The sequence below is a fragment of the Rhopalosiphum padi genome, chromosome 2 (genome assembly GCF_020882245.1).
Source record: "Rhopalosiphum padi isolate XX-2018 chromosome 2, ASM2088224v1, whole genome shotgun sequence".
Taxonomy (NCBI): domain Eukaryota; kingdom Metazoa; phylum Arthropoda; class Insecta; order Hemiptera; family Aphididae; genus Rhopalosiphum; species Rhopalosiphum padi.
This window is the reverse complement of record NC_083598.1, coordinates 92,023,378-92,043,713: the sequence shown is the minus strand read 5'-3', so window position 1 is coordinate 92,043,713 and position 20,336 is coordinate 92,023,378. Positions and strand designations below refer to the sequence as shown.

General features: G+C 25.6%; 2 protein-coding genes across 2 annotated transcripts; both read left to right on the top strand.

Annotated features, from left to right (window-relative positions):
• Window positions 1-3,594: 3,594 nt before the first annotated feature.
• On the top strand, window positions 3,595-4,472 carry LOC132922457 (translation machinery-associated protein 7 homolog). The gene is made up of 2 exons (XM_060985992.1): window positions 3,595-3,786; window positions 4,076-4,472. The coding sequence occupies exon 2, from the start codon at window positions 4,080-4,082 to the stop codon at window positions 4,272-4,274; it is 195 nt and encodes a 64-aa protein (XP_060841975.1). The 5' UTR covers window positions 3,595-3,786; window positions 4,076-4,079; the 3' UTR covers window positions 4,275-4,472.
• A 1,320-nt stretch (window positions 4,473-5,792) lies between these two features.
• On the top strand, window positions 5,793-9,860 carry LOC132921968 (ESF1 homolog). Its single transcript, XM_060985242.1, has 8 exons — window positions 5,793-5,918; window positions 6,041-6,496; window positions 6,584-6,753; window positions 6,812-6,925; window positions 6,986-7,189; window positions 8,498-9,211; window positions 9,277-9,426; window positions 9,739-9,860. The coding sequence occupies exons 2-8, from the start codon at window positions 6,055-6,057 to the stop codon at window positions 9,838-9,840; spliced, it is 1,896 nt and encodes a 631-aa protein (XP_060841225.1). The 5' UTR covers window positions 5,793-5,918; window positions 6,041-6,054; the 3' UTR covers window positions 9,841-9,860.
• The last annotated feature ends 10,476 nt before the right edge of the window (window positions 9,861-20,336 follow it).

The following is a 20,336-nucleotide window of genomic DNA, read 5'->3' as shown; positions in this document are numbered from 1 at the left end:
TCTAAAATGAAGATGTCTTCATGAATTAATTATTTTAAGCTTCAACTTCAAGTGCTTCAACATTCATAAAACCTATATTATTATTATAATTTATAAGTTATAACTATGAATATTTTTCTATTATGACTACATCGTTGTAGGGTGCATGTAAATTCCACTAATTAGAACCTTTTTAAACTTTTTTCGTGTAAATTCCACCGGAAAATTGTAATTCTACATTTTTATACAAAAATAAAAAAATATATATAATAATCAATAATGATCACTATAATTATTAGTTAGTTGAAAAAAAAAGATAAAAATACAATTAATATATATATATATATAAATAATTATTAATTATCAATAACAAACAATTAGTTAATAGTAAAAAAATTAAATAACTTAAATAAAATTTGGATTGATAATGATTTGATGCAGATTTAACAAAAAAAATAGTTGTAATCTGTGGATTTTACCATCGGTAGAGTTTATGTTTTTTACAGGTCAAAATAAAAATATCGGTGGAATTTACATGTTTTAAATTCAACCATAAAATTCAAAATTGATTACCTGTAAGGCTGTAAATTGGTGGAATTTACAAACACCCTCGTTGTAGATTATGTTATTAATAATTCTCAAACCAACCTTAACATATTGTTATGTATACTATATGTTATAATATATTATTAAAATATATGTAACATTTCTTCATACTATTATACTAATCTCCAATATTATTATCATGTTTAATTAGTTAAAAATGTATATATCCGTAGATGTAGATAGATAATTATTAGCTAGAATTACTCTCATTTTCGATTCTTGGGATTTTCTTCGGTACCTATTTATGATTATTATTTATTAAATCTTATATAATTTATTTTATTTTGTTTTTCATAATCTTTAATTTTTGATCATATTTTGAGCTTATCATCGTTTTTCATCTTTACATTTACAATATTTACATAACGTTCTAAGATGTATGGACATAATATGGTAAATATACAGCATATACTTATGTACCTACTTGGAAACACACACAACACACAAGACACAGCAAACATAGTCATGTCCATAAGACTGAAATATGAATATAACCGCTGTACTAAAGAAAAAATGAATGCTTATTTGACATCGTATACACTATACTCTATATAGCAGCTAGCAGTAAATTGTTAAAAGATACTTTGTAACATTTATTTATGTGTTACTCAAATCGTTTAATACTTTTTCACTACTCAAAAATCAAAGGTGTTCATTAAAATCAAAAAATAATTAAAAAAACATACTTTCGAGTTACAAGTTTATAACTTACAAATAATAGAATTAAGGATAACCAATATGTTATTTTATTGAAAAGAGACTGGGACGTTGAAAAAATAAAAAATGACAATCTTATGACATCATTGAAATAATTTTTGACGTAGATATTTATTCATTCGATAAGATTTTTTAAATTAAATTATTACATCAATTTGCAGCACAACTGTACAAGCCTTAATTATAATTAATATGTGTCATAAAGCGTCTGAAAACAGAAAAACGGCTTACTACGAGCAGTGGAGCAACTTGATAATAAGGGGCCTATGTGAAAATTTCTAGACCGGAGCCCTTACCGAATAATAAAAATATAAAACAGTCATACCTTATAATAACTTTTAAAAATATTGTTTTCTCATATGTCATAGTATTAATTAATATAATTATAATTTTTATTAGTTAAATTTTTTTTTTATTTAAAATTAAACATAAAAATTAACTCTTGTTTTTACGGCAGCAAAATCATTAATGATTTTGTTTATATCCAATTCATTATTATTAGATACCTAGTAATACAAAAATTCTATAGATAGATAATATTAGATTCTGAACGGAGTGATGAATGTATTGATTTTACAATGATGTGTGTTTTTTATTTTTTTTTATTTTTGTGTCTGTCATCACTTTTTGGAGTAGTAATAATGCTTCGATTTTTGACTTCAGCCCCTGTTTGAAAAGGAAAATTCATCTAGTTGGTACTTTGGGGGGTCAAAAGTAAAAAATGTTCAAAAGCGTCGAGAAAAACCCTGAAAAAATTACGGAAAAACGGAAATTTTTACGTATAACCACTTTTTGACAAAATCGATTTTTTGATTTTGCTCTAACTCGAAAACGAATCATTGTAAATACTTGAAATTTTCACCAAATGTTTATATTTTTGGCTATCCAAAAATCTTTAAAATTTAATACAAGGTTTATTATAAGTTGAACTTATCGTAGTAAAAAAAAATCAAAAATCGTTGAACACAATTTTTGTTTATAAGCATTTAAAGTTCAAATATTTACGAAATATATCAAAATCGCGAAAATTTGCAAGGAATTTTGAAGTTGAAAATTCATAAAATTTTTGTGATTTATACTTAAGGTTCAAAAATCCAATACAAGGTTATCCATAAGTTTTCCTTTAATCCTTTAGGTAATTGTAAAAAAAAATTCTAGCGTCGATAAAGAAAAAATTTTATGAGCTTAAGAAATTTAATTTTTTACGAAATCGCGTAATATAACGATATATTACAATTTAAATATAGGTAATAATATGATATATCCTGATAATTACCATTTACTGAAAAATCATCTCCGTTCAGAATCGTTTTTCGTATACAATGATACAGTCGTTGTATTCAAGTTTAACACATCCATTATAGTGACCTACTCTCCATCACTACTATACAGCAGAGCGATACCCACTTGCCCACTTTTTTTGTCTTATTATCGTTAGACATACAGGTAATATTGTCACAAGTCATAACTTACACACTACCTACACAGTACACACACCAACATAATTATGTATAATAATAAAAGAAGTTTCAAATTTTCAATTATAGAGTATACTCTAACTCTTTATCCCCATTTCGGACCTATATACTGCATTACGATACACTTAACTGTTTTCTCACATAGGTACTCGTAATTTGAATTATTCTCTAATTCAAAAGAGTAAAGACATCATTATTTATTATATTAAGACAAATATTATAATATGTGCATATTACAGATTATAGTAAAAGAATATCGTACAGATTGAGTTTTTTAATCTAGAGGCCCCTCAAGACCTGGGGCCCCTGTGAATTGTACACTCCCGATAATTGCACCACTGACTACGAGTACAGTGACAAAAATATTCTTCAGTAGTATTCACTTGAGGGTGCCAATATGGTAAATTCTCTCCTGATCTTGATTATTTCAACATAACATCTATCACATTTAAGTGTTGTACTTAATACTTATTAAATCTATTGAACTGATTGTAAATACATCATACATATTCGAAAAAAACTCTTTTGCAACTCACTCATTTATTGCATTGGAATAAAGTGATTAACAAATAGCAATATTATATTTTATATATTTCAATAAAAACAAAGTTATAATAGCTATCGTTCTGTGTTGATAATAATGTAGATAAATAATTTTAAATCCGTTATTTCCGGGCTTTCAAAGTATTTAACATCCTTGAATTGTTATCTTTGAATTGAAAAATGGTTCTAACCACAAACTGGTGGTAACTGATTTTTACTATCTGGTTACCAATTTTGGTATTGTATAATGAATACTGCATTGAGCATTGGGTTAAAATATCTGCACATAGCGCACACAGCACACTATAATATATTTATTTTGTGATACACTCATTACACTCATAGGACATAGACCGTATAGGTCCTTTTAAATCTTAAATATTAATTTGTTAGTTTGTGTCCTTACAATTTTTTAAATAACTCATTACAATTTAATTTAGTAACCACAACTTTAAAACTATCTGTAAGTATTGATATAAATTTATTAATTTGTATATAATTTACCATTAAACCATTGTAGATCACAGGGATTTTTTTTTTCAAATTGTATTTATAATAACAACTCATTGCACTTGAATGTAGTTTTCGTTTTCATTTTTCAATATTGAATTTGTTTTTGTTTTTTGTTTAATAAAATAATACTCATCTTAATATGGACACTTTAAAAGAACATCAAATACAAGTAGTTGTTCATTGTATCTCATGATATATAGATAATTTTTATCTGATTTCTTATTTTTATTTTCTAACAGCAATATGTCTGGACGCGAAGGAGGAAAAAAGAAGCCTTTAAAAAACCCTAAGAAAGAATCTAAAGAAATAGATGAAGATGATTTAAAAATGAAACAAAAATTAAAAGAACAACAAAAAGCATTGAATGATCTTAAAACAAAAGCTGCCCAAAAAGGACCAATGGTCAGTGGCGGTATAAAGAAATCTGGCAAAAAATAATGTATGAACTATGTAATTAAGAAAAAAACATTAAAACATCCTATGTAAAAAACCAATCCTGCTGTATAATGATTTCAAATTAAAAAGCAATTTTGTGTTATTTACTTAATAATAATTACAATTTTATTTTATACTATAAAAGTTGTTCACTATTATTATTTCATAAGTTCAAAAATATATAATATTTATTCAAATGTATTACGTCACTAATATTATCGATAGGCTATTAGCCAATTCTTACTACACTAACTGGTCTTGAAAACAACCAAACCGAATTATTGAATTAATTAAAATAAATGTTTTTAAGTTGTATTCCATAAGTTTTATAAACTTATGACATTTATTCAAATCTTAACACAAATTAGTAAAATGTATAAATACACATTTACTTTGTATGAAATAGTAATAAAATAATTCAGTATTTACATTATTTATCGGGTACACTTCTTAAAGTAGTGAGGTAGTGTTTGAAGATAAAAGATGTAGCATACTAAAAGTTTAAGATCTAATTATGATGTAAATAAATCTTTGGTGGATTCTTTTACCAATATTAAATCAACTAGTAAAATATAGAGTTTGCTGTTGCTTGTCTATACCTTTCTGGGAGACTGGGAACAAATATGGCGTCTTATATTTATAATATAATATACTCCAAGATCGGTATTGTAAATTCTATGTTGTGTTCACCTGAAAAAATTTTCTGAACACAACATAATGTCCATAACTTGTAAATTGTTACAAATGTATACATTTTTTAAAGTAATAAACCAATATTTTATAAATTTTCTAAGGAAGCCTAGAAATATTTTTAATTTATTTTGAATCAATTATTATCCATTCTATTAATTGTATCAGATAAGTACATAAAATATTTCAGACTAATTAATAAATTACTTTGGGTTTATTTGGCATGATTTAAAATGTTATGATAAAAAATGTATTTTTAATCTACATTCTACAATATTATTCAAGTTACAAAAAATCTTGAACAATTAAAAACACAATTGAATGTTTAATACTTTTTGATGTCAAACAACATAATATAAGTATGATTACCTACATTATACAACTAAATTACTTAAATTCAGTTGGTAATATAATAATTAATAATGACTTGGTATTTCACTAGATAGCCAAGATATTTATTATGATTTATTTATTTTATGTATTTGTATCTCATTATAATCATATATTTTAATAAATATTTCATGTTTCAACAAAACTGTGTTTTACCTAGAACAATTTTTTAATCTACAATCCATGATTTTATTAATTAATATTATGTTGCAAACCTAATACCTAACCAATAAATATTAATTGTAAACATAATAATAATTTATGTTTACTTTGCAATTAAATATTAATTATTCAATAATTATTGATTATACCATAGAATAGATCATGATAAGATATATCTTAAACCATAGAATAGTATGATCTAGACAGTATCTTAAACCGTGGAATAAAATCGAATTGTTGATAAATAACACGTGCATGTCTGATTATATATAAAAAAAAATGATAACAATTATGTGGTTACTGCTTAAAAATTAAGTAATAATATATGTATTAATCTAAAAACAAAAGTTCACACAAAATACAAAAATTGTGCTTAAAGAAATATATATATATATATATTAATTGGTAAGTGCTTTAACCAATATGATGATTACCGCAAAATTTCATTAATTATTTATTATTCAGTTAATTAGGTAAAAAATATTAGCTTTTGAGAACATTGTTTCTCATAATTTTATTGATTTTAGATTTTATATTCATCATGGATAAACGATTTTCAAAAATTGGTGATGATCCAAAGTTTAGGCGTATACCTAAAGCTGATCGCAAAGTTAAAATTGATAAACGGTTTCAGTCAATATTTAATGACAAACGATTTAAAGTTAAATATACTATTGATAAAAGAGGAAAACCCCTAAGGGGTTCTACTACTGATGACTTCAAAAAGTTTTACCATATGTCTGATGATGAAAAAGATGACACAGATTCTGAGCAAAATTCTACTGATGATGTTACTCAAGAATCCGAGTCAGAAGAACAAACATTAATTGAAGATGATGATGATAATGTAGACAGTAGCATAACCAGTAAAAGTATCAAAGACCGCTTAAAAGATAAAACAGTAGATTATGCTAGAGGAGATGGTGAATTATTATCTGACAGCTCATCAGATGATGATACATCTTCTGATGAAGAAAATGAAGGTAAATATATTATCTATAAAAGTTTTTAATATTGTTTTGTAATTTTATATTTAAAAAATATACTTTATTAATATTACTTATATGCAGAAAACGTGGAACATTGTTGGGGAGAATTAGACAAGGATGCTGATAATGTTGAAGAGGCCACGTCTAGGTTAGCCTTGTGTAATATGGATTGGGATAGAATTCAAGCTGCTGATTTGATGATTCTTTTTAATTCATTTTTACCTAGTGATGGTTACATAAAATCTGTAACTGTAAGTTTATAAACAAATATTTTTACTAAAATTACATAAATATATTATGTCTATTTAGATTTATCCATCTGAGTTTGGTATGAAACGAATGCAAGAAGAGGAAGTTAAAGGGCCTCCTGAACTAATTTCTAGTAACCCCAAGGAAATTGGTTCATCTGATGATAGTGATCAAGTACTGTTGAAAATTTCTAAAATATACATATTAAAAGTTATATTTTTTATTTTTTATTAGGAAGAAGAAGATGGAAGTAAATTTCACATGGAAAAACTACGTAAATATCAACTAGCAAGACTTAAATATTATTATGCTATTATTGTATGCGACTCTCCTGGAACTGCTGGTAAAATATATACCGATTGTGATGGTATAGAATATGAAAGTAGTGCCACACGTTTAGATTTACGATTTGTACCAGATGATACAGAATTTGATCAAGTAACTATCTAATTATTTTAATTGACAAGTATAATATAGGTCCAATAAGTATTTATTTTTTACTATGTATCTAAAGCTGATAGCATTTGATGTTACATATTAAAAAATCCATGCTTGATCTTTAACATTTTTAGTATTATTTAATTGTTTTTAAATAACTATGAATAATAAAAGTAGAATAAATAAATAATATTAAATGGAGAAAGGAGTCTAAACTAGTATAGAAAGTAATTTAATTAAAATTAAAAGAAGTGAAATTGTTATCATTAATGTCAGAACTTATTCAGGAGAATGTTGAAACACTAATAAATTACTGTTTAAACTATAGATGGATTATAAGTTTAAATATTTATAAATATTTATTTAAAATTGAAATAACTCATGAATTGTATTTCATCTACAACAATTAATGATTAAATTAAATATAATTTATAATTTTTTAATTTAACTTAAATTAATGTATTTTAAATTTTTGACTTAATTGATAGTATTCAATTATTTCAATTGCATTTTTATTCAAATTTTTTTATTTATCTAATAGTTATTAAATTAATAAATAATTTAAACATAATATTATATTATTACATAATCTTAAGAAGACGCTTCACCCTTATGTGTTGTCTCCATCTTACAAATGTACAACATAGTAAAAATAGTTTCATGCTGGCAAGGATCACTCGGGCTGTAACCCAAGTTAAGCAACAAAATTTACATACTAGAAAGAGGACATTTTGGACTTTGCAATATTGTTTTTATTTTTTCGATATTAGAACTAAAAAAAAAACTTATTTAAGTTTGAAAAACAACAAAATAATAGATTTTGAAATGATTAGAACTTTTTTTATATTGATGACATCAAAAATTAAAAATGATGTTGCATAACCAAATGTTTTCCTTTTTAAAGTATGAAAATTGAGTTGTTTAACTTAGACTAAAACCATAGTGGTTCTTATCCATGTGAAACGGTTTTTACTATATTGTACATATGTAAGATGAATACAACACATGAGAGTGAAACGTCCTCTTAATTGTACTAACAATTGTTAAAATACCAATATATGTATATATTTTAGTCTAGATGTATTTCATTTTAAAGATTATTGCTGGGTTTTTGTGAACAATTATTAAACATTAAATTAATTAATAGTGAGCTAATGGTTCATTAAACATGATTTAGTTGGTCCATTAAATTGTATTAAATGATTTAATTAATACATTTTTCATGCAACCCAGCATATGTATTATGTCTAGATATAATGAATATGCATAATAAAATTATTATGTAAATATATTTATATCATTTTATAGGAACCAAAAGAAATTTGTGATAAATTACCAGATTTAACTAAGTACAAACCTCATTTATTCACTACTACTGCTTTACAACAAGCGAAAGTGAATCTTACATGGGATGAAACAGATCCAAGACGTAGTGAATTAGTAAATAAACTGAAGACAAATCCTAAAAGTGAAATTAATGATAGCGATTTACAGAAGTATGTAGCTTTTAGTTCAGAAGATGAAAATAGTGATGACGAAAGTAATAAATCTGTTGAGGAAAATAATGAAGATGGTGGTCCTAAAAAAACTCCGTTAGATAAATATAAAGAACTATTACAAAACATACAAGATGAAGAAGATAAAAAGGCGAGTAAAGATTCAGAATTAGAAATTTCGTGGGGTATTGGTTTGCAAGAAAAGGTACAAAAATCAGTTGATGAAAAATCAAAGAAAAATTTGACACCATTCCAGAAAATGATGGAAAAAAAGAAAGAAAGAATGAGAGAAAAGCAAAAACTTAGAAAAGAAACAAATAAAACTAAAGATAATGAAAATGATTCAGAGAATGAAAATACACAAATCAAACAACAAGCAGAACTAGAATTGTTATTGATGGATGAAGAACCTAGTGAAAAACAACATTTTAATATGAAAAAAATACAAGAAGAAGAAATTAAAAGCCTAAAAAAAAAGAATAAAAAGAAGATTTCAAATGAGAAATCTGTTAGTGATGGTTTCTCTGTAAGTTATCAAATTATTAAACAAAATTTGATTTCTTGTTTTTCATAAATCTTCATGCTGTTTAGGTGGATGTAAAAGATGATCGATTTTCGGCATTATACACATCGCATTTATTTAATATTGACCCTGCTGATCCAAAATTCAAAAGAACTAAAGGCATGGAAGAATTTATTTCTGAAAAGGCATCAAGGAGACAACAGTATGATACGGAAAAAGTTAGTAAGATTTTAAATATTATTTACAATTTTGTTAACAATTAATATAAAAATATAAATATGACACTGAGAATGAGTATTGAGTATTATTTTACTTCAGTGTTCTCAGTGACCAGTGTCATTGGGGCAAGATGGTATTGTAAAATATTATTGATATATAATATATAATATATATATATATAATTTTACAAACAATATAATTTACTTAATGTACAAAATAAAAGTATACAAGCACTAAAAGTAAAATATTGGAACTAAATGGAATAAAATATATTAATATATTATTATTATAATCATTTTATTTATTTATAGGTTGATGTTCCTCCAAAAAAGAAATCCAAACAATCAATTATTAATCCAGAACTATCTAATCTTGTAAAATCTATCAAAAGTAAAACTAAGCATAATAAATAAATGTTAATTTTTTAATGGTTTATCTTGGTAAATAATTTATCAGCTAATGAATTTGTTTTATTAAATCCCTATTATTATACTCGCATTGCTTCAGTTATCGGGGATAAGTAAATACATTTTTTGTACTTAATAAAAAATGTTAAACTAATATAATGAATTATAACTTATAGACACAAATTGATATTTAATGATCGTGGTTATTTTTATTTTTTATTTTATTATAATATTGTTTATTTTGCTTTTATTGTTTTATCCCAGATCCCTTCAGATATTGAGTTATAGAATTGCCAGTGGCATACTGGTATATTTAGAGTTTAGACCATATACTCATATCAGTGCCAGTTTTAGATAGGGGCAGAGGGGCCCATGCCCAGGGTCTCGTGCTTTGGAATGATATTTTAGGCCTCGCATTAATGAAATTAGACATTATTATATTATACTATAATGGCAAAAAAAAATAAATACGATTTTCTCCAGGCCTTGCTCCACCCTAAGGCCGTCTCTGACTCATATACTATATGATCTAAGATTTAGAGGCAGATGACACAGGTATGTCTACTTCAGTGGTACTTTTTTGTATGTGTTATACTGTTTTGTTTAACAGTGACACCAAACTGATTTGTCATTTGAAGTCATCACTTCACTTCTCAAATGGGTTTGACTTTGACATATAAATTAGATGGGCTGGACAAAAATTTTAGATTTTGCTTCACAATGATGCCACTGATACCTATTAATAACTGTATTATACTTTTGTATTAACTTGTAGATTTTTAATAATAATTGTAATAGGTATTTTAATATTTTCTCCTTATAACATATCATAATAAATACGCCACATTAGGTTTACAATAAAATTGTATTATACTGATACATTTACAAATAACTAAGGTTTAAATTTAACTCTTGTGGCAGTTTTAAGTTCATGAATTATTAATGATTTTATTATTATTTAAACTTGCACTCATAGTCACATAGATAATTATCCTGGAACTTTATACTTTTATAGTAACACAATAAAATTTATGTTTAAATTAATGAGAACATAGTTAATAGCATAGACATATAGTTATCACTATTATCAGTGATTTTTAGATTTTGATAACTAAACCATCGAGCTATAGCTTTAATAAATAATAATTAAACATACAAATATATATAATACGTTTATGTATAATGTATATATTATTATAATCTTGTGTTATCTTTTGTTATTATTTTACCTTTCCTTATTATATAGTTATACAATATACAGATACATAATATTTATATCAGTTATCTTTATCTATACAATGTATTTAAGGATTTATGTCGAGTATGTCAATTAAAATTTGATATTGTTTAAGTCCAGAAATCCACTTAATTGCAATAACATTTGAATATTTTAAATGAAGAAACATCAATTATTTCCACTTAAGGGCTTCTTGTAGGTATCATATCATTATTTTTATTATAACGCAGTGAGTAGGTATTTAATTGTGAATGTTTAAATTTTGACACTTGACCTAGTTGAAAAGCTTAATATCCAAAACAGAATCCCACATGGTGTGACCGATGGATACAACACTAAGTACTATATATACTTATAATTGTATAAAAGTTTGCTAAATGAACAATTGTATTTTTTATATTTTGTATCCTACTCATTCATTCTAATAAAATTTAATTGTTCCATCGATAACTATTATTATTAACTATAGTCTATAAATATTTCAAATTTCGGTGATAAAATGTCAATTAATTTTGGATTAAGTTTACCACGGGATACAGTTTTGTGTAAAATTTTATGTGAGTAATAACACTAATAAGTAATAACCATTAACCAATATTATTATTTATTTCTATCTGCTATAAATAATTTTAACACAGACTGGATAAAATGTAATCCAGGGTGGCTCCAGAAACTTGGTCGGGGAGGCCCTTGTTTAATTTTTCTTATTATTCTTGGGGCTCTTGGGCTCTTGGCATATTTTTGTAATCCATACAGAAATGTGTCTATATATGATTTATCTATATACTTGTACGTTTCTATGATAGTTAATAGTATAATATGTTTTTTTGTTTGTAATATGATTTTAACAATATACATTTTTTTAGAAATACGGTCTTGGAGAGCAAGGCCCTAAGCCCCTCCCCTTGGAGTCGCTCTTGATGTAATCTATTCTGAGATTCTAATATTTTACTTATCAATTTTGAAAATTATATTTTGTATTTTAGTAGTCATTTCAATATTATAATAATTTTTCTATAATCTACTTCTTGATATTGTGGGAAGCGGGTTCACGATATGATGTAATATATTAACAAAATAACGAAAATGAATTCTCTGGAAAAATTTCATTTCCCGTGGGACGAATATTGTTAACTATTTTTTTGAAAGAAGAATTTACTATAACTTTTATTAAATTTCGATGTTTAATTTTATTTAAATTTGTTTTAAAATAAACTCTAAAAAAGGTTAAAATTCAGAATTGTCTTTTTTTTAGATATATTGTAAAGTTTGAGATTAAAATATAAAAAACAAAATTCAATTCTAATGGTAAATATAGAGTATTAACTTGTATTAATAAAAAAAAAATAGTTAATCAAACTTGGTTAATTCTTCAGGACAGGATCACTATTGTTGTAGTGTATTTTTGTGAACAAAATTACATTAGCACTGGATACCTTAATTGGCATAATTGTAGAATATTTTAGTTTTTAAAAAAAAAAAAATATTTAAAACAAAGTATAATAGGGATGCATTTCCAATCAAAAGCAAATATTGAAATATATTTAATACGTTATACTGGTTTAGGAATTCATGTCCTGGATAGGGTGTTGTTAAACCCCGGTCGTTGCCCCAGAATTAGTTGTCAATATAATAATGTCCCGGAATTTAACTTCTTCTTTAACGAATTTTTTTAAAATAATTGTTGATAATAATAAATAATCACACACAAATACGCATAATATAGATGTTCAGTATCGGGATATTTTAGCACATACTAAGACAAGATGGCTAACATTATCACCTGCTATATCGCTTGAATTATTTTAATGTTTATAGTGGTTCAAAGTCATACTTTCTTTCTCAAGACACAAATCCTAAATTGACGATTAGGTCAAGTTAGAATTTATTGTCCCGGATTTCTTTTAATTTAATCTGGCTGCCCTAAGTATATACATATACCTATAATAACATGCTGATAATATATTCAATTATTTATGATAGCAATATAATAAGAACTGATGGCTATAGTATATTAATAGAATAAAATGTACATGTATTATGCATATCTAACACTTTAATTATTATACTTTTACGGCTATATATATTATATAATTCTTTTAAAATAAAACTGTGTTTCTACTACCTGCTAATGAAAAGGTCATACTTAATTTTAAAACTAAATGTCAATAATTTGTAATTTGAAATACCAAGGTCTACCTGTGAATATTTTATGTTACTTGTAACATATAAAAATTAAATATAATTAATAATCCAGTTGCAATTTAAATATGCAATTAAGATCCAACAAAGTATATTTTTATATATTTCATATTATGTTGTTTTCTATTACAACAGTACTATTCCAGATTATTCATTTATGCCTATAAAGTATCTAGTATCTACTGCGAATTGCAATATATTAGATAAATAATAGTTACCTATAAGTACTTATTTAACTTGTTCGAATTTCTTACCTAGCATGTTATTTTGTTGTTTATATTTAATTTAAATATATCTAATCATTTTTATTCATGGTTACTAAGAATTGCACAACCATTTTTTATTAAATAAATACATTCTAAAAATACATTTTGTTTAGTAATAAATAATAATACCAGTATATTATTGACAATACATAGAGACCAGTTCAGTATTTCACAATTTCCACAAAAAACAAAGGTTTCCGTTTGTAATATTATTTATTGACCCTAATTTTCATCATATTAGTTAATCTTTTGATGGCTTTGGCGATAAAAACAAAACGAGATAATAAAATATAAAATAGCTTTAATATTTACTACGTATTATTATTGATATATAAATCAATATTTTAAATTATACATACAAGATACAACGTTAATAAATAAAAATAGTAGATACCTAGGAATAGTACCTACGAAAATAATAATCTTATGACTTATTATTATTTTATATATGGTAGAATAAATGGTCAATATGATGTCATGTATATATTCATATTCTACCTACTTATATTATTTTTTAATATACCTTTAATACCAGTGTTTACAAATCCTGACAGTTCTGTTAGCCAAATTTAAACATGATAAACGTATCCGGTTGACCGGTTCTGTACCTACTGGCAACTATATAATATAAATTTGAATAATTGCAGTTATAATAGTTATAAATATTGACGAATCATAGGTACTTGGTAGGTAGGTAGTTATTATTATTATAATAGTAAGTACCTAATCTAATAGGAACGAAACACGAAATATAAAAAAAACAACTATGTTTATACGTCCTGGGGAGATGATTAATGGTATACTATATAACCTACTCTTGACGCCATATTCTTAAATGCGTAATTTTAAAACGTAGTACCTACGGTTGAAGGTACTCACCATCATTAACTACAGTCTCAATTGTTTTAAGTTTTTACGCAGCAAATATATCAACATTATTACCCTTGTTGTATACAGTATACGCAGTAGGTATATTATATTATATAATCTTTATATAATTATACATATGCATATATACTATATAGCCATTTTCCGCTCTATAGCTCTATATCGATTTGCATGTATATAACAAGTGGTACATACCTATCTATATTCTATAGGTATATATGTATATATATATAACAGTAATAGTTAATAAAAATAAATAAATAGTATTATACTTAATATTTTTATTTAATGTTTTAAATTTTTTTTAAATATATAATATTATATACTATTAAGTATATTAGTATAAATATGAAAAAATTACTATATTTTCTATTAAGTAAGTTAGGTGATATTATATAAAAATTTCCGAAACCAAGAATGTCCATGGTATAATTCTCCAAAATCGAAAAATTGAATGATCGTAATATAATAAAATGGGAACACTCTGTAACACATTAGTTATCCACATCAAAAAAATACTCTGTAAAATTACTAAAATTGGGCAGAGATATCGGACAACCTCAGGAAAAAAATGTAGGTATGTTAATATGCAAGGAAAATTTAAAAAAAATATGTGAGGAGTATAACAATAACAAAAGAAGTATTGAAAACTTTTTAAAATGTATATAATTGATATTTAAAAATGTCCAAAAAAAAAAACCAGTTAATTTACACACATATATGTGACATTTTTAAATATACAGCAATAACAAAAGAATTATTAATTATTTTTTTTTAATATTATAATTTATAATCAATGTTGTAAATACACTTTTCATATCTGACTACAGCAATAACGAAAGAATTGTTTATTTTTTTTTTTAAATATTGTTATAAATATTTTTTAACAAGTTGTTTGACTTAGTTTATTTTGAAAATTTTACCATGGACATTTTTGATTTTGGACAATTTTACAACGGAAATTTTTACCGTTTACATTTTTTCCTCGGATATTTTTACCTAGATTCAAGTTAGTACATATTACCTATAAGGCATATAATATGCATTACCAACATACTAATGTAATTCAAATTATGATTACCGTCTATCGATTATGACAATTATTACTATCAAAACATAGTAAACTTGTTACATAATATCTAATATTTCCATACGAGTATACCGTATACGACCATACAATATACATATATATACCTATAGGGTTTTATCTATTTAGCTTTTGCAAGTAATTTGTTTCTCATATATTTATTGTTTGCTAATAAATTAATAACATTTTTTTAAGCATTTAAAATAGAGCAATACAATTTTAAAGTTTTTATTTTTATTTTCATTTTAAATTTTATTTTTTCAAAACGCTTTTTCCCTTTTCGTTGCAGTAAATAAATCAGTCATGGGCTCAAAATGTTGTATGCATCAGTAATACAGTACTGCTTCCTATACTTTGTTTTTAAATTAAAAATTTGACAAAAATGATGCCTGCTTAGTGCGTAGATTATCCTGAGCGGAACGATGAATGTGTTTATCTACATTGAATTAAGTATTAACAATAGGTATTTTTATCCTCTCGCCCAATCCTATTAATGACGCATTTCACTATGAAACGGGTGTTTTTTTTTATTTTCGAACCTGTGAATACAAAAATAATATATTAATATTAACTTATTCTGTGATAAATACGTTTTAAACTGTGCATTATTTTATAATATGATGTGTCACTCTAAATTCTATAATATCTTGTCCTCGTACACTCCAAGTTAATACGAACAATATCCAAAAATCAATTAGGCCGATACTGTTAACTTGAAATGTGTAGTACGATGGCATATACATATTTATTTCCTTAAGTCATTCCTTTAAAGACTTCAATTACCTACTTATAATGTAATTTGTATACCTTAAGATTTAATTTAGTTTTTTTAGAAAATACGTCATTATAACGAATATAATTTTATACCCTAGCCTCAGGGGGCCGGATTAAGCCATCCGTATGCTCTAGGCACTGGGAAAATTTAATTTCATAACATAGCATAGGTGCAAATAGTGTTTGAAATTTGGGGGGGGGGTTGGCTGTATCTCAGTTCTGTATTGGATTTAGAATGTATATTATTTAATTAAATCATTAGGTTTTTTTGGAGGGGGGTTATAGCAATTATAGGGGGGCTAATCCCCTCAAGCCCCACCTTATTTGCGCCTATGTAGCATATAGGCACATTTGAATACTATTTTTTGTATATTTTTAGCCATCTTTTCGTAGGCCCTAGACGGCTTAGACTCTCGGTGCCTAAAGGTTAATACGGTTCTGCCTAGCCTGGATCAGTGTTTAAGGTTGAAGGTAAAACGATTGCATAGAAATATATAATACAGTAGTGTTATCGTTATGGTCATTATATCGGAAACTCGGGAACACCCTTGTTACATTAAAGCAAACATAAAATACTTTACTAAGGTCGACGTACGACTGTCACACACACACACACACACGCGCGCGCACACACACATTTTTGACGAACTTTATTATGACCAATGAGTTGTCACGCATGGCAGTGGCGGCGTTAAAATTTAACCCGATTACCCGCGCGCGAGTACCACAGAAATAACATAATGTTTATGTTGTTTCAGCACAATTTGCTTTCAATAGTCAGTACCTACCTCTGTTAATGACTTTCACGCCAAAACATAATATATTATATAGTTGTTTTATCTGTACTATAAGTTTGTATATACTATATAGGTACATAGTTTATTTTCTATAGATTTTGATACAATTTACAAAATTTTATAAACTACAGTGTTTTGTATAGTGAAAAATGTGCAAAATCTTTAAAAAATTTTATTACTAAGGTATGGAAATTTGATACTATGTTAAAATCATAAGTATTTAATACTGGATTCTGGAACTAAAAAATGTATACAAATACTGTTATTTTTGAAAGATACATGATAAAGTTGTGTACTTAAATGAAGATGTTTATTATTTTATAATAAATCAAAAACATTTGTGGGGACGTTTATTATATTATTATACATTTTATTATACGTAATGACACTTGATTTATTTTAAGATATTATCTATTTATAATACGAACCTATTATATTTTCATAATTTTATGGTATTTAAAGAATTACAGGAATATGATATTAAATTTGAAGTTATATATTAAGTTGATATACAATATAGTATAAAATAGATACATATTAATATGTTATTATAATAATTAAGTAATAAGTAATAATAGCCAAATGCCAATAGACAATAGGTATGATAAATGATTTATTGTTTTTGGAAAAATGTTTATCAACCTATTCTAATACTATACAAGTAAAATAAATTACTTTAATAGCTATATCAAAAAAACATACCATAAAATATACTTATAAGTATTATAGTGATATAGGATGACAGCAAGCAGACCGTCTCCATTCTTATACAATGCTATATCTTGAAATAAAGTTTAACACACCTTTAACAATAATCCACGATCCACTCAACAGTCAACACGTACTTACAATATACAGCAGAGCGGTACTACTTGGTAACTTTTTTTGATATGTCAAAAATCTTGATAACGTACCTAATATAGGTAATAGTGTAATACAAAGTTAAAATCCCTTTTTAAAGTAATTCCTTCAGAAATGTAAAAATATCACAAATAGAGCGTGTTCTTTTAAGTTATAAGTAAGCATTTGATGTTTACATTTTGATAAAAATGAAAAATAACGATTTTTCTTCAACAATTTTATTTATTATGTTATAGGTAATTCAAAAAATAGCTTTATTACACACAGTCATGCAGACTGCAGTTATTGAAACTATTCGCCATAACGTATAAGTATAATATAATAATATATGTTATTAATATTTCGTCTGTATTCTAACTGTGGAAGTGTGGATATTACATTGTCGATACGTCTTCTACTTTATACTCTGTATTCTGCTCACTCATTATATCCCTACCTATTCCCTGCCACCAAGACAAGTTCCATAATAGCAGCCTGTTGCGTGTGAGTATGCTTAGAAGAACCGATATTCGTCTGGTTCAAAAAGGCCTTAATGATTTAGTATTTTAGTTTTAAAAGCCCACGAAAAATACCAACGAATTAATTATATTTATTATATTATTACTATTTTTTAATATTGAATTATGTACAATGTACATTTTTAAAATATCTTTAGAAATAAAGGCTAACAGCTAACACACCGTCTTCTCATAATTATTTTGTGTGTACAATGATTTACTATTGAATTCAAATTTTACACGTCCTTTACAGCGTAACCTAATGAATGACGAAGTGCAATTAACATAATGACATCTATATACTATAATTTGCTGTGCGGTATTTTATTCTAAACATTTTTGACCTATACCTTTCGAGCTCTGTTTATTTACGTTTTACAGATATGTTAACTTAAATGCTTCAAAATAAGTGCATATTACATCGTTTAAATTACCATTTATACCAATAAATTGTCTATTAATTATTATTTAATTAATTTCACGAAAAAAATGTATATAGGTATTTATCTGTATTCTGTATTGTAAGGAAATTTAGGCAATAATAATTATTATGTTGAAAATATTGGATAAACTGCAACAATCTGCATAAATAGTTAACTTATACAATTTTACAACTTTTAATAAGTTGATAGTTGATACGTTTTATGTATTTAGTTTTAGAATAATTAATAAAGGTAAATGGTAATTAGAATTCAACAAAACGCAATAAATAATTTCTATTTTTATATAGTAATAATATTTTTTACACACTAACGCTTATAATAATATCTATAATATTATACACGACCAGTCCTAATATAAGTGAAAGTCAAGAGGATTGAATAGATGAAGACATTTAATAGATCACTAAACGATTAACATTTAAATAACTCAAGACTGCAAGAGCAGTTGAATTTTTTTAGTTAAAAATATATATTTTTCATTGTCCATATTATATAATATACAATTATTAATTTGATTATAATAGGATATCCGATATTATATAATGATCAATTTTGTCAAAAGTTTTGTTGAGTTTCGATTCGGAGTAAATGAAGAATCTAGGCCTTGAAAAACATTTTTTTTAATATTATATATTTTATAGATAGATAGGGATTGTGTTTATCGGCATTAATCGTGTGGATCGATTACAGTTGATAAAGCGAATGCAAATACAAAAATTAAATTTATTCATTGTAAATTATAGTTATATAAACTACCTATTAATCGTCAGCCACTTAAATACGCAATAATAAAATACGATGTTTAGATATTATTTTATTCTAATGAATATCACTAGGCTAGTATAGGCTAGCTGTAGCCTGTAAGTGTAATAGAACTGGACCAAGGCGGCGAACTCGTTGCCCGTTGGCAATTTAACAAGCACAGCACGCATGCATTTATTAATCATCTGTTGTTCGTCGTCGCCATCTCAAATTGCACATATTTTTGTAACCAAGTATCCAAAATCAAAATTATTATGATAATTTGAATTCGTGGATGTAAGGTTTAAAATACCTACTGCATTACAGGAAAATATATAAGTGCAATATAGTAATTTATAGATATCGCATGTGTGTTTGTCGTTTGACCCAAAACAATATTTACAATCGATCTACGGACTACGATGGTAAGGTTAGGAAAGAGAAATGTAAAATGATACATCGCATACGTACTATAAAACTCTTGTGTGTTATGTGTATTATACACTCAAAATAATATCAAGAAAGTTTAAATATTTTAAATAACAAATTATTCAGCATTTTTTAATATCATATATCAGTATAATGTTTTCTTTAAATTTTGCTATGAGTTTATGATTTATGATAATTGTTGTATAACAAAAGACTTGAAAAAAACCACTTTTTCTCGATAGCCACGTGGGTGCATTCGGTGTTGATCAGAAATTCAGAA